The 13,829-nt window shown below is 39.3% G+C and overlaps 1 protein-coding gene across 2 annotated transcripts in view; it reads left to right on the forward strand.

Moving 5' to 3' along the window:
• UGGT1 (UDP-glucose glycoprotein glucosyltransferase 1) overlaps positions 1-13,829 on the forward strand; it is a 114,625-nt gene that overhangs the window by 95,940 nt on the left and 4,856 nt on the right. For both annotated transcript variants that reach the window (XM_088831064.1, XM_088831067.1), the window contains 8 exons: positions 1,225-1,313; positions 1,766-1,870; positions 3,073-3,157; positions 4,174-4,356; positions 5,760-5,920; positions 7,385-7,499; positions 12,310-12,426; positions 12,853-13,021. In XM_088831064.1, coding sequence (XP_088687190.1) covers positions 1,225-1,313; positions 1,766-1,870; positions 3,073-3,157; positions 4,174-4,356; positions 5,760-5,920; positions 7,385-7,499; positions 12,310-12,426; positions 12,853-13,021 — 1,024 coding nt within the window. The remainder of the gene's footprint in view (positions 1-1,224; positions 1,314-1,765; positions 1,871-3,072; positions 3,158-4,173; positions 4,357-5,759; positions 5,921-7,384; positions 7,500-12,309; positions 12,427-12,852; positions 13,022-13,829) is intronic.

Here is a 13,829-nt window from a genome sequence, read left to right on the forward strand (position 1 = left end):
GGATGTTAACTCCAGAAAAAGTGCTGTTATTATGATGAAGAAGTTAGTCGCACAGTTGTGTCCTACTCTTGTGATTCCATGGATTGCATCCTGTCCCACTCCTCTGTCCATGGAATTCTCCAGGCAAGAGTACTGTAGTGGGTTGCCATTTCCTCCAGGGGATCTTCCTGGCCTGGGATCAAACCTGAGTCTCCAGCATTGCAGGCAGATTGTTTACCAACTGAGCCACTAGGGAAGCCCAATCATTTCACCTGTACCAGGTCATCATGTCCTGCACTTTAAATTTATGCAATGTTACTTGTCAGTTGTATCTCAGTAAAGCTAAAGAGAAAGGAAAGAAACCCACCTAAGAATAATTCACCTTTGGGATTTTACTATAGCCTTATAGAAATGCGGCTTGAAATGCAAAGTATATTTTGTAAATACAAGTTTGTGGCTTTTTTCAGCTGAGGGGTTGCGCCTTTTGGGTTATCTCATTGAGCAGTGCAAGTCTCATTTTACATGAAATGTTTTCATAGATACTGCTTTGTTTGTACAGTCACAGTTCACATTATTTTCTGAAAACTGGGAAGAATGCCAATAAGAATTTCAGCAACAATAATAAATGGTGGTAGCCTTCTTTAATTTCTTCTCACTTTTGCTTTCTGTTCTTAGAACTTTGAAATACCTAGTTCATTATATTCAAATAAAAGATAGTATGAGACAGTCATTATACTCTAAAATCTAAAGCAGGCCACACATGGTTGAGCAGAAAAATGATCCCTACGCTTTCGAGAAGTTTTAACCCCTCTTTGTTCTAGTCAGTCCTAAAACAAGCCTGTCACGTGAGATGACTCCTTCCTGGCAGCTGGAGCATGTGTGCACTGTACTCTTTGCCTCGAATTAGAGTTAGCTTGGTGAATGCATTTCTGTCTTTACTTGAACTGTAAGGTTCTCTGCCCGATTTTCAAACTAGAGATAGTTACAGTCTAGTTAAAAGAGGTTGGTATCTCCTCATTAAGATTTTAATGTGGTATGGACTGTTGAATGTGTCTGGACTCATTCAACAGAAATCAGCGTTCATGTTCTGTTGAATGTGTCTGAACTCAGAGTCTGTTATATCTGCTCGCAGGAGAATTCACTCTCTAGTGGTGGCAGTATTCAGTGAGCATCCCATGCAGATCAGTTCAGTGCCTCCTCAACCCAGTAGGCAGAGTGAGATTCATCACATGTGACTGATTGCAGGTTCAGAAGAAGGCAGACATGGTGAATGAGGACTTGCTGAGCGATGGGACTAATGAGAATGAATCTGGATTTTGGGACTCCTTCAAATGGTAAATTGGCATCAGAAAGAAGTGATGTTTTTAAGGAAAAACAGATATAAATGCCATCCCTCCCTTCTTTTGAATATAGTAATCCTGTCTGGGCTTTTCAGATTCTGCTCTTTGCATCCACTTTGTGTAGAGTAGATGAATGTTTCCCACACTGAGTTACTGAAGGAGGTTAGTGTCCCCTCATAGTGGAGTTCCTTCTGTGCCTGGCTTCCTAACTCCTGTTGGCTTTTCTGCTCTTCGGAGCGTTGAGTGGTAATTGCTCAGTTAATTTTCCACTGTTTGTTTGCATTCTAGTGGACTAGCCCCGTCTTCTCCTGAAGCTCCACACGGCCCTCTTGGCAACCTCCCTGTCTTTGTCCTGGGGGGAGGCACATCTCCTTCCCCTCCCCTTAAAGGGCAACGTGTCTGTGTCAGCATTTCAGGTTTTCTTGTTTTTACCTTCTTTATTATAGGGGCTTTACAGGAGGACAGAAGACCGAGGAAGTGAAACAAGACAAAGATGACATAATTAATATTTTCTCTGTTGCATCTGGTCATCTCTATGAAAGATTTCTTCGGTTAGTCATGTTTGGTTATTTCAGTATATATGCATGAATTTGTCATGTTGTTCTTTAGGGAGTACATGTGTTATGGGATTCTGCCCATTGTGCTTCTTTGTATTTGAGGCACTCTGAGGATTGTGTATAGATGATTATATATACTTAACACATGTTTTGATTTGGCCAACCTCATGAAATGGAATATATAGTATACAGTAAATGAATCTGTATAGCTATTATAAGGTTATAAACCTTTAAAACTACTGTGTACACATAATGAAGAGTGGTTTTTCATTGTCCACCAAGCATTGCCTGAGGATAGAGAACAGAGGTGGAATAGGGCCATGGACCTGCCTCCTGATTTGTAGGATTTTAGAGCGGGAGGGATCTTAATCATGTTTTATAGGCAGGCTGAGACTTGGAGGGTAGCGGGACTCGGCTGAAGTCACATAGCCAGAGTGAAGGCACAGGCTTGGCTGGTGAATGCAGCAGTCACCAGGGGGAAAGCCCTCAGGGGCGCCTTGTGGTCAGGAGGGCTTGGCTATGAGTATGCACCTTTGCCTGACAGTGACTTTCCTAATGCCAAGGTTCTTTTTTACTTTTAATTTTCCACTACAAATAAGATGTCATTTTACTCATGTTTAGCTGTCATATTCCCAAGAAATAATATCTGACCTAGAATTATAATGTCAGATGTTAACAACCACTGAATTTAAATAAATTCCTTGACTCAAAATTTGTTTCTGATGTTTTCCAAGTAGGGAATCCTGAAGCTGTGGTCATTTGCCATCCCCTTCTCTCTGCTTACTCTCCTCCCTGGCTGGGCTCCCCGATGTAGGCTGGGAGAGGCAGTGCTATTACACAGAGCTGCTGAGGCTCTGTGTAATATGTCATCATTAAACACAACCTCCGTGATTCATTTGTACCATAATTAATGTGTCAGTTCATAAAGGAGTTTATTTTAAGGTGTAACGTAATTAGAACACATGCCTTTATCAGTCTGGTTTATTTTTATTTCTTCTTTCTCATCCAGTGATGACTCTATGAAATGAATAACTGCACGTCTCCATTTCCCACTACTTAGGGTCTCTCTTTGCCTAACTGAGCCTTTAGTTAGCTCTGCCATAAAGAATATTGAGTCTAGTGATTGACTTCACTTGGTTTTGTTGAGATTAAAAGATTTTGAATGATTGTTATTGTTGTTTGCTTTTGTTTGACAGCATAATGATGCTATCAGTGCTGAAGAATACCAAGACTCCTGTGAAATTCTGGTTCCTGAAGAATTATTTGTCCCCCACATTTAAGGTTTGTTCCGTAGGCTTTGAAAAGGGAAACATTCTTATTAAGGAGGTATATACAGTGCAAAATACTGTTTACTACTTCTACTTTATCTGTGTATTTAAAAATTTTTCCTTTTATTAGGTTACTGTAATTCACCTGCATAATTATATGTTTATTGTTCTTTCCCCTGTCTGTTTGGGGGGAATTGTTGTTACAAAACCAAACACAGAATTACGACTTGGTTGAAGCTTGGATAACATAAGAGGAGAGTCTGTTTCTTCTGTTTTGATGAAGTAACATTTCTCTTCAAGCATGAATGTCCTCATTTAATGAGAAAGCACAGTACTGGTTCCAATGAGAAGGATGGTTTGTTCTGTTTTGAACAACTGTGCCCAGTGATCTATGGAAGTAACGTATCATCTGTGCGAAGCAAAAACACACATGGAAAATTTAGAAAGTTTTCTGCTTTGTTTTTATCAGTATTTGTCATCCAAATTGATTTATTTGCATCTTTTTCTTTGTTGTTCTGTAGAATTTATTAAGCAACTTTTAATATATTCAATAATATCTCTCCTAGATAAATAATTCACTTCTGGTCCCCTAGGGTACTTATATTTAGAATCTGAAAGACTTGATGGCAACAAACTTGTTCAGAGTATTTGGGTTTGCCATGTCATTCCCTGGATTAGACCTAGTGGTGAGAAAGGCTTAAAATCAAGCTCAAAAAAATGTTTTACTGAAATCAAGTTTAGACACAGTCCATTTCCCTTAAGCACACACACACATAAATTAGTTATATATAAAGCCTTCACTTAAAGATTTCTGGTCATCTCATGTGTGATTAGAAATCATAAAAACGGAGATTTGACAAAAAGTTTATGTGTATTCTTTACGTAGTCACAAGTTAGTCAGGGTCACATTTCTTCATTAGACTGCTGATACAGTAAATGTGTTGTACTTGTGCCATAATTGTGGTTTGTTGACTGACTTGTTTTTCTTAATCAAAGTAAATGATTGTTGTTCCCTGTGTCTTCAAATAGGAGTTTATACCTTATATGGCAGACAAATACAATTTTCAGTATGAGCTTGTTCAGTACAAGTGGCCCCGGTGGCTTCACCAGCAGACTGAGAAGCAGCGCATCATCTGGGGTTACAAGATCCTCTTCCTGGATGTGCTGTTCCCACTGGTTGTTGACAAGTTCCTGTTTGTGGATGCGGATCAGGTGAGCTCTCAAAGGCTGGGTTTCAGCAGTGCAAATTAAAGTCATTAGACTTCCTTTTCCTTTTTAAATGATTTTATCTTTCCAATTGTGGAAAAATATGCACTTATTTTACATTATTTAGAATATATGAATCTATTTGCAGAACAGCAGTGGCGACACAGACATTGAGAACAGACTTATGAACTTGGCTGGGCAGGGGGAAGAAGGAGAGGGTGGGAGGTATGGAGAAAGTAACATGGAAACATACATTACCATGTGTAAAATAGACAGCCAGTGGGAATTTGCTGTATGACTCAGGGAACTCATACTGGGGCTCGATAATAACCTACAGGGTTGGGATGGGAAGGGAGGTGGGAGGGAAGTTCAAGTGGGAGGGGACATGGGTAAATCTGTGGCTGATTTATGTTGATGTTTGGTAGAAACCAATGCAGTACTATAAAGCAAGTATCCTTCAATTAAAAAGAAACAAAAAAGAATATATGGAAAGGTATCACCAGATGTGACCACTTTTAAAATTTGCGTTCAGTGTATCTCCTTTCATCTTTTCTCCTGTGCCTCTTTTATGTAGTTGTGATTGCATCATTTATGTAGTTTTGTATCTTAAATTTAACTCATTTAATATACAAACTAAAATTGAAAAATTTGCCGGCTTAACATAACACTGCTTGCTGTCATCTCCAGTCATTTGCCTGAAAACTAGGAGTTATTGACGTGGGTAAGAGAGGGGTTGGTGCCTGGCCTTGACCATATGGAACTCTTGAGATGGTCTCCCTGCTATCAGGAAGACAGCTGACTGAATTAAAAGGAACACACAAATTTTAGAGCATACACACTCACAAAGTGTAAATATACTTCTGCCCTATAGCTTTTACCCTTATCCTGAACTATCTAAAACCCGAGTTCCTCATCTGAGTGGCAGTGATGTAATGTGTGCAGAAGTCATTTGGAAAAAAATCATCCAACTCTTGGGAATTCTGCCCCACCTGGCCCACTTATATCACAAGTGGCCCAAGCTGAAGCCCGCTTTCCTAGTCCTGCAATCACATTTCACCCTTGCTGAGCACTTACTGTGTACCAGGCATCGTTCTCCATCTGTCCATACACGAGTTCATGTGACCCTCCCAACAAGCCTGTGAGAGGTCCAGTGTAGAGCCAGAAACTGAGCCACAGAGAGGCAGCACGATGTCCTGCTTTTCTTTAAATACTTAGAGGACTGTGTCCTAAGCACTAGGCTAGTCATCTGACATGCTAGTGAGGGCAGTCAGCCTAATGAAGAAGCAGCCAGGCCTGAACTGGGTTTGCTGCCTGTGCCATTGATCGGTCCCTGAGCTGCCCTCAGTATTTTTAGGGAGCTGCTGTCTGCATGGGTGTTAAACAAGTGACTGTGATCCTTTCTTCCTCAGATTGTACGAACAGATTTGAAAGAGCTGAGAGATTTCAGTTTGGATGGTGCTCCGTATGGTTACACTCCTTTCTGTGACAGCCGCAGGGAGATGGATGGCTACAGGTTCTGGAAGTCAGGGTACTGGGCCAGTCACTTAGCTGGGCGAAAGTACCATATCAGGTACTGAGAATGTTATGGTTTGATTTTCATTTCCTTAAAATTTATTTTGCATATTTAAAATTGTGAGTAGGTAATATGTTAATGTGGTTCAAAAATAAGAACTATAAAAAATATATGGTGAAGAGCTGCCCCATTCTGTCTACTTACTGCGTCTCCTTCTAGAGTTTTTAAATTCTTAGGTAAAAAACTATGACTTTTTTTTTTACACAAAATATATCCTACCTCATTTACAGTTTTGTGCTTTGCTTTTTTAACTTGATGTGTCTAGTATGCCTTACATCAACATGTAGAGAGAGACCTTTTTCCTTTTTGTATCAACATATTATTCCAGTATATGTATCATTGTGGTCTTGCTACGACATGCAACGTTATTTGTTGTTGTTGTTTAGTCACTAAGTTGTGTCTGACTCTTAAGACCCCATGGACTGTAGCCTGCTCCTCTATCCACGGGATTTCCCAGCCAGGAATACTGGAGTGGGTTGCCATTTCCTTCTCTGGTAGATCTTCCCAATCCAGGGATCGAACGCTCATCTCCTGCATTGGCAGGCGGGTTCTTTACCACTGAGCCACCAGTTAAACACAGAATTTTGTATATTTCAAATATACCTATAGAATAAATTCCTAAAACTCCTAGGTTAAACAGTGTATGTATTTGTTGTACATCTGTTGTTTCTGTATATTATCTTCTCTGGGAAAAGTGTGATTTGGAGAGTAGGGAAACCTGTGGGAAACAACATATATAGAGATTAATATTGGGGTGTTGGTGATTTAAGTATTGTACTGTATGCCCTTGGTCTGAAGGAACTATAACACTTGGTTGTTTTTTTCCTCTGTAACATTTAAGATATCATCAGGATATCTTTGACTAATGATTATCAATTACTATAGTTTTTATTATCAAACCTGCTGACATTTGCTACTGCTGCTGCTGCTAAGTCACTTCAGTCATGTCCGACTCTGTGTGACCCCATAGACGGAAGCCTACCAGGCTCCCCCGTCGCTGGGATTCTCCAGGCAAGAACACTGGAGTGGGGTGCCATTTCCTTCTCCAATGCGTGAAAGTGAAAAGTGAAAGTGAAGTCGCTCAGTCGTGTCCGACCCTTAGCGACCCCACGGACTGCAGCCTGCCAGGCTCCTCCATCCATGGGATTTTCTAGGCAAGAGCACTGGAGTGGCTTGCCATTGCCTTCTCCATGACATTTGCTAGCAACCTTCTTTTGTCAGAGATTATTTCCTTTGGAACAGTGACAAAATGAGCTTGTGGTACCAGAATATGGGTTTTGTAATCACTTCCTTAGCCATCTTTGAAGTGGTACGTAGTGACTGTGAGCTCTACTGTAAAGCCTCAGCTTACCTTTTCCACGAGAAACCAGAATGTTAGCCTAGTGATCTGTTCCATTAATCAGTGGGGTTACTTTTTCTGCCATAATCCATGGTTATAACAAATGCATTTTCTCTATCCAGTGCACTGTATGTCGTGGATCTGAAGAAGTTTAGGAAAATAGCTGCTGGTGACAGACTCAGGGGACAGTACCAAGGTCTGAGTCAGGATCCGAACAGCCTTTCAAATCTTGATCAAGTAAGTGGGCACTGTTTTTGGTTAACAGTTTTGGTGATGGGTGTACAATGTTGTGTCGGAAAATGAAATAGTATTTGCTTCTCATTTCTCTCTGTTGGGATAGTGTTTTGTTTCTTCGTGGAAAGGAATTTGTCTTTATTGTGTGTGTGTGTGTGTGTGTGTATGTGTGATTTTTATTTGCCCTTAAGAGAGGACATAGTGGTAAAAAATATGATAGGCCTGATGTCGGTTTGGGGAGGGAGATGGAAGGATGGTGCTGCCATGTCTTCTCATTTTGTGCCCAGCTAAGCTGATAAATTCGTTTCTCTGCCTGCTAGGGTCAGTTTGTTTCTCTTCTTTAGGAACAAACTATCACAGCACAGGATATAGTATTGTTATTTCTCTTTTTTCTATATAAAAAACCATGGTGTTTTTTTAAGAAGTTTAGCTGAATCACTATTTATTAATGCTAAACATTTTTTAGAGGTGAGATTATAGTTTGTGCTTTAGGTACATAGTTTCACATACTTTGTTTTGCTTAAGTCTGCTTTAAACATTTTTAAACCTTTATTATGATATTTAGCACCCATAAATAAGAGTGTACAAGACAAAATATAAATACATATTCATATGCACCAATGAAGTACCACACAGCACACACCCATGTACTGCCACCCAGTTTAGGAAATTCAACATTCTTAGCAACCCAAAGCATGGACAGAGGAGCCTGGTAGGCTGCAGTCCATGAGGTTGCTAAGAGGCGGGCATGACTGAGCGACTTCACTTTCACTTTTCACTTTCATGCATTGGAGAAGGAAAGGGCAGCCCACTCCAGTGTTCTTGCTTGGAGAATCCCAGGGACGGGGGAGCCTGGTGGGCTCCTGTCTATGGGGTCGCACAGAGTCGGACACAACTGAAGTGACTTAGCAGCAGCAGCAGCAGCAACCCAAAAGCCATCCTCTTCTGCAACAGCATCCTGACTTTTGTGGTTATCATTCCATGGCTTTTCTGTGTTGAGTAACTACTTACACATGTATCCTTAAACACTGTAGTTTTGCCTGGTTTTTCCCCTGCCTGTCTCAGTGGGATTATACAAGGTGTACTCTTTTGAGTCTAATTTCTTTTGCTTAACATTATGTTAATGAAATTCATCCATGTTGCTGTATGAAATGGTGCTGTGTTTTGTTTATTGTAAATGTGGATTGTTTTCCATTGTTGTCTTCCATGGCTAATGCTGCTGTGATCAGTTACACATGTCTTGGTTGATGCAAGACATTTGATGTCCATGCAAATACATGTACACGTATTTCAGTTGTGTATACAACTACAAGTTGAATTGCTGAACCATCAGATTGGTGGATCTTTATTAGATAATTCCAAACAGTTTCCAAAGTAGTTCTGATTTATACTCCCATCAGCAGTGCAAGGATTCCTGATGCTCTGAGTTTTGAGTAATACTTACTGTTAATTGAATTGATTAGATGTGAGCTGGCATCCCATGTGGCTTTCAATTGGAGAGTTTAATCTGTTTGTATTTAATGTAATTATTAGTGAGGTGGGATTTACATCTGCCAATTTCTTACTTGTTTTCTATATATCTTTTGTGTTTCTCAATTCCTACATTACTGCCTTCGTTAATAGATGTTTTAATTCCCCTCTTGTTTCTTTCACTGTATACATGGAGATTTTCTGGGTTTTTATTTTTGTTTGTTGGTTCTAGCCCAGTTCCTCTAGTCTGAGAAAGTATTCTTTATGATTTTAGGCATTTAAAATTTGTTGAGCTTTGCTTTTTGATACAGATATGGTCAGTTTTGGTAGACGTTTCATCTGGCTTCATATCCTGCGGACGTTAGATGTGATGCTTTTCTTTGTATGTCCATTAGGTGAGGTTTAGTGATAATGTTGTTACTGTTACTGAGTCCAAGCTCAGTCTGCTTGCTGCATGACAAGGCAATAAATCGAGAGATGAGGTGTTAAATCAAGGAATAGCAACTTTATTTGGAAAGCTAGGTGTCCAAGAAGATGGTGGACAGGGGTCCCGCAGTACTATCTTACTGGGATCTGGACGCTAGTTTCTTTTATAAAACAGAGAGAGAGGGAGGTGAGGAAGTGAAGTGAAGGGGCTGGAAGTCTTGCAAAATATCTCCTGGTTTGGCCAGCCTCTGGGAGGGGATGTGTTAATTTCTTCTTTCCTGCAGCCATTCACAGGTGGACAAGATCAACATGTTTCCCTCGGAGGCCTGGCGTGCTGTGATTCATAGGGTCGCAAAGAGTCGGACACGACTGAGCGACTTAACTGAACTGAACTGAACTGAAGCTGAACAAAACCCTTTGAGTTTAACTTTCAGGCAGAGGGACAGGGTTCCCCAAGGCAGGCCATTATGTATGCTTATTACTATAGAAAGCATCCTTTCAGTGATTTAGAAAGCATCCTCTAGAGATAATAAAAGCAACAGAAAGTGTAAGTTAAAGAAACAGATCCAACACAGAGTCAGGTTTTGTTCTTTTCTGTTACATTATGTGTGTTTTGTCTGTTTTTCTATTAGTTACTGAGACAGTTATGTTAAAATCTCTTTCCATAATGTGAAATCTTGTCTTTAGTTTTGTCAAATTTTACTTGATATACTTAGAGACTATATCGTTCATTGCCTAAAAACTTAGAAGTCATATATATTTCTGACAAATTAACTTGTTATTATTTCTATTGATGCTTTTTGGGCAGGGGCTTGAAGTGTGCTTCATCTAATATTAGTATAGCTACACTGGTTTTCCTTTTAGTTAGTGTTGCATGGTATATTTTTTTAACCTTCTATTTTCAATAGTTCTTAATCCTATGTTTTAGTTCTGTTTCCTATAAAGAGCTTATGTTGGTTTGTTTTTTCATTTGGTGTGACCATCATTTAATTTGAACATTAATCCGTTGATAGTAAATGTAATCACCAACAAGTCTGGCTTTTCCACAGTCCCCTTGCTTATACCATTTGTCCTGTGTTTATTTTTTTCCCTTAGTCAGTTTCTTTCCAAATGATCGAGAGTTTTTAGTAATTCTGTTTCCCTCTATTAAGCCATACAGTTTTAAATAATTTTTTAATGATTAGCCTAGAGGTAACAGCATGCATTTCTGACTTTGCAAAGGCTAATATTAAGTAGTGTTTTACCCAGCTACTGGACAGGGCAAAAATATTAGAACAGTTCTTCTCAAATTTTAGCATAATAAAAAAAAATCATCTGAAGAACTTACCAAAGCATTCATCTTTGGGCCCCCATCCTCCACAGGCTGATTCAGTAGGTATTTGGTTGGACCTAAGAATTGGCATTCTGAGCAAACTCTGTGCTCCAAGTCCACATACTACATTTTGAGTATTATTGTCTTAGAACTCATTAACTCCATTTATCCACTGTTAAGATCAAGTAATATTTGATTGTATGTATATACTACATTTTGTTTGGCTATTCATCTGCTGATAGACATTTGGCTTATTTCCATCTTTTGACTATTGTAAGTAATGTCTCTATGAACACTGGTGTGCAAGTATCTGTTTGAGCCCCTGCTTTCAATTCTTATGTGTATATACCCAGAAGTGAAATTATTGGATTATATTGGTTGTTTGTGTCTTTGGACAATAGAACATTTTATTATTAATGTGACAAACTCAGAAGTTTTCCTAAGAAAAAAGCTTCAGTGCATAGAGTACCGTTGGCTAGAAAACATGTGGGCTTCATCTACTTGGGACAAGGTGGATTTAGAGCTTCCTTTGAGCAAAACTTGGACACACAAGAGCCACATTCAGTGCTTAACTGGCCTTTAGAAGGCAGTGCTGTTTTTCTTAGAAGTGCCCTCGGAAGGAAAGTCTGTTGTTGTTGTTCAGTTGCTAGGTCATGTCCAACTCTCCGTGACCCCGTCAACTGCAGCATGCCAGGTTTCCCTGTCCTTCACTGTCTCCTGGAGTTTGCTCCAAGTCATGTCCATTGGTGCTATGTAATTCGCTACCATCCGCTTCTCTTTTTGCCTTTAAATCTTTCCCAGAATCAGGCTCTTTTCTAATGAGTTGGCTCTTTGCATCAGGTGGCCAAAGTATTGGAGCTTCAGCTTCAGCATCAGTCCTTCCAATGAATAATCCGGGTTGACTTCCTTTAGGATTGACTGGTTTGATCTTGCTGTCCAAGGGACTCTCAGGAGTCTTTTACAGTACCACAGTGTGAAAGGATCAATTCTTCAATGCTCAGCCTTATGGTCCAACTCTCACATCCATACATGACTACTGGAAAAACCATAGCTTTAACTATGTATATGGTTCTTTGTCAGCAAAGCAATGTCTCTGCTTTTTAATTTGCTGTCTAGGTTTTTCATACCTTTCTTTCCAAGGAGAAAGCAGACTATTTGTGAGTTTTAGCCTAAAGTTTTTCAGGTGCTTCTTATGGCTAGGTGTTTTATGGATCATCTAAACTTTGGCTTTTAAAAAGACCATAAATAAATACTGTAGGAACTTTACAGTTTTTGCTAAGGACTCTATCTGTTTTAAAATTTTGTGATTGGCATGTGAAATATAATGAGCAGCTAATTTGCTGTTCATTTATTTAAATTTCCCCTAGCACTTTATTTCTAAATATTCTGTTTTGTATTTTATTGAAACATAGTTGATTTACAGTGTTGTGTTAATTTCTGCTATACAGCAAAGTGATTCAGATATAATATATGTTCTTATTCATGTTTTTCCATTATGTTTTATAATAGGATATTGAATATAGTTCCCTGTGCTCTATAGTAGGACCTTGTTGTTTATTCCCCTAGAACTTCAGATTATTGTGTTTTATCTTTTCTACTGAATAGGATTTGCCCAATAACATGATCCATCAGGTGCCAATTAAATCACTTCCTCAAGAATGGCTTTGGTGTGAAACATGGTGTGATGATGCCTCTAAGAAAAGGGCAAAAACAATTGATTTGGTAAGTTGTCTGTGGCTCTTTTCTGCATTCAGTCCAGTCTGATGTATAGCTAGATAATTTGGTCTTTCTCTGTAATTGTGTAGTTCAGGGGTTGCAGGACTTCTTACAGTAACCTCAGCAGGAAGGCAAATCCTCTCTTGTCTGATGGGGCTATTTTCACTATTTAGAATCCATGAAGTTACCATTTGTCTTCCAGATCACTCTGTGCCTTGTAGTTTTTCCAAACGGACTTTTTCTTTCTGCCTTCCAGTAGCGCTCCATGACTTCTTTGCAGAAGCTTTGTACAGCCCCTACCACATTGCTTCTCATATCATTCTTCTTTTTGTCCAGTTAGGACCTATAACCCAAGAATAGAAACACCTCTGAATGCTATATAACATACCCTTCCTTTAACTCGGCTGAAATGTGTTATTTTGATTTTCACAGTGTAATAATCCAATGACCAAAGAGCCCAAGCTGGAGGCCGCTGTTCGAATTGTCCCAGAGTGGCAGGACTATGATCAGGAGATCAAACAGCTGCAGCACCGCTTTCAGGAGGAGAAGGAAGCGGGAGCACTGTTCAGAGACGAGGCAGCAAAGGAGGCAAGCCGAGAAGGTATGCACAGACCTTTGGCTTTAGCTAGGCACTCCTTGGCCTGTCTGACTTCTGTTGCAGAAACAGAATCTTGTAAGAACAAGAAGAGTCAGTTATTCAGTCTTCCATCGTGACCTCTGGTAGTCTGTATTTTTCACTTTGCTTATTCAGTTGCGCTTTTAGACAGTATTTATTAATGTAAGTGCTGCCTTTCTTTTTTTCTTTCTCTTTCTCCCATCCTTCTTCCTCTCTTCCTCCCTCCTTCCCCTCTTTTGTTTTCTTTCTTTTTTTGAAGACAGTGCCTTGTGATTATTATTGTTTAGGTTTATGAGTTTTGTGATACACGACATACACTGGTTTCTCTACTATGTGTACATTTTGAGTGGTAGCCAGTCTAAAAAATTGTTAGAATACAAAAAGTGACTTTATGTAAACCTTTAATAAGCTTCACTCTGGATTTTAATTTATTCAGCTCAAAACTAATTCTAAAAAAGCAATTATAGAAATGGATCTTGAGTGATTCACCTAAACATCCCGAAGACTATGCCATGATATTAAAATCACAGCTAAAATGTTGGACATTCACCATAAAAATAATTAAATTCATCAGTAAAACCTAAGGATTTTCATAAATAAATGGGTAAAGAATGTAGACATACTGTTTAAATAAGATAAAAACACAAATAATAAGTGAATTTGAAGAAACAGTAATCAAATTAAAGGACTCTAGCATTACTATTACTGCATAGAAAAGAGTGCACAGACATATCGGTAATGCCGGGTTCCCTGCTGGCTCAGATGGTAAAGAATCTGCCTGCAGTGTAGGAGA

The sequence above is a fragment of the Moschus berezovskii genome, chromosome 2 (genome assembly GCF_049115385.1).
Source record: "Moschus berezovskii isolate FMDL1 chromosome 2, NW_MosBer_1.0, whole genome shotgun sequence".
NCBI lineage: Eukaryota > Metazoa > Chordata > Mammalia > Artiodactyla > Moschidae > Moschus > Moschus berezovskii.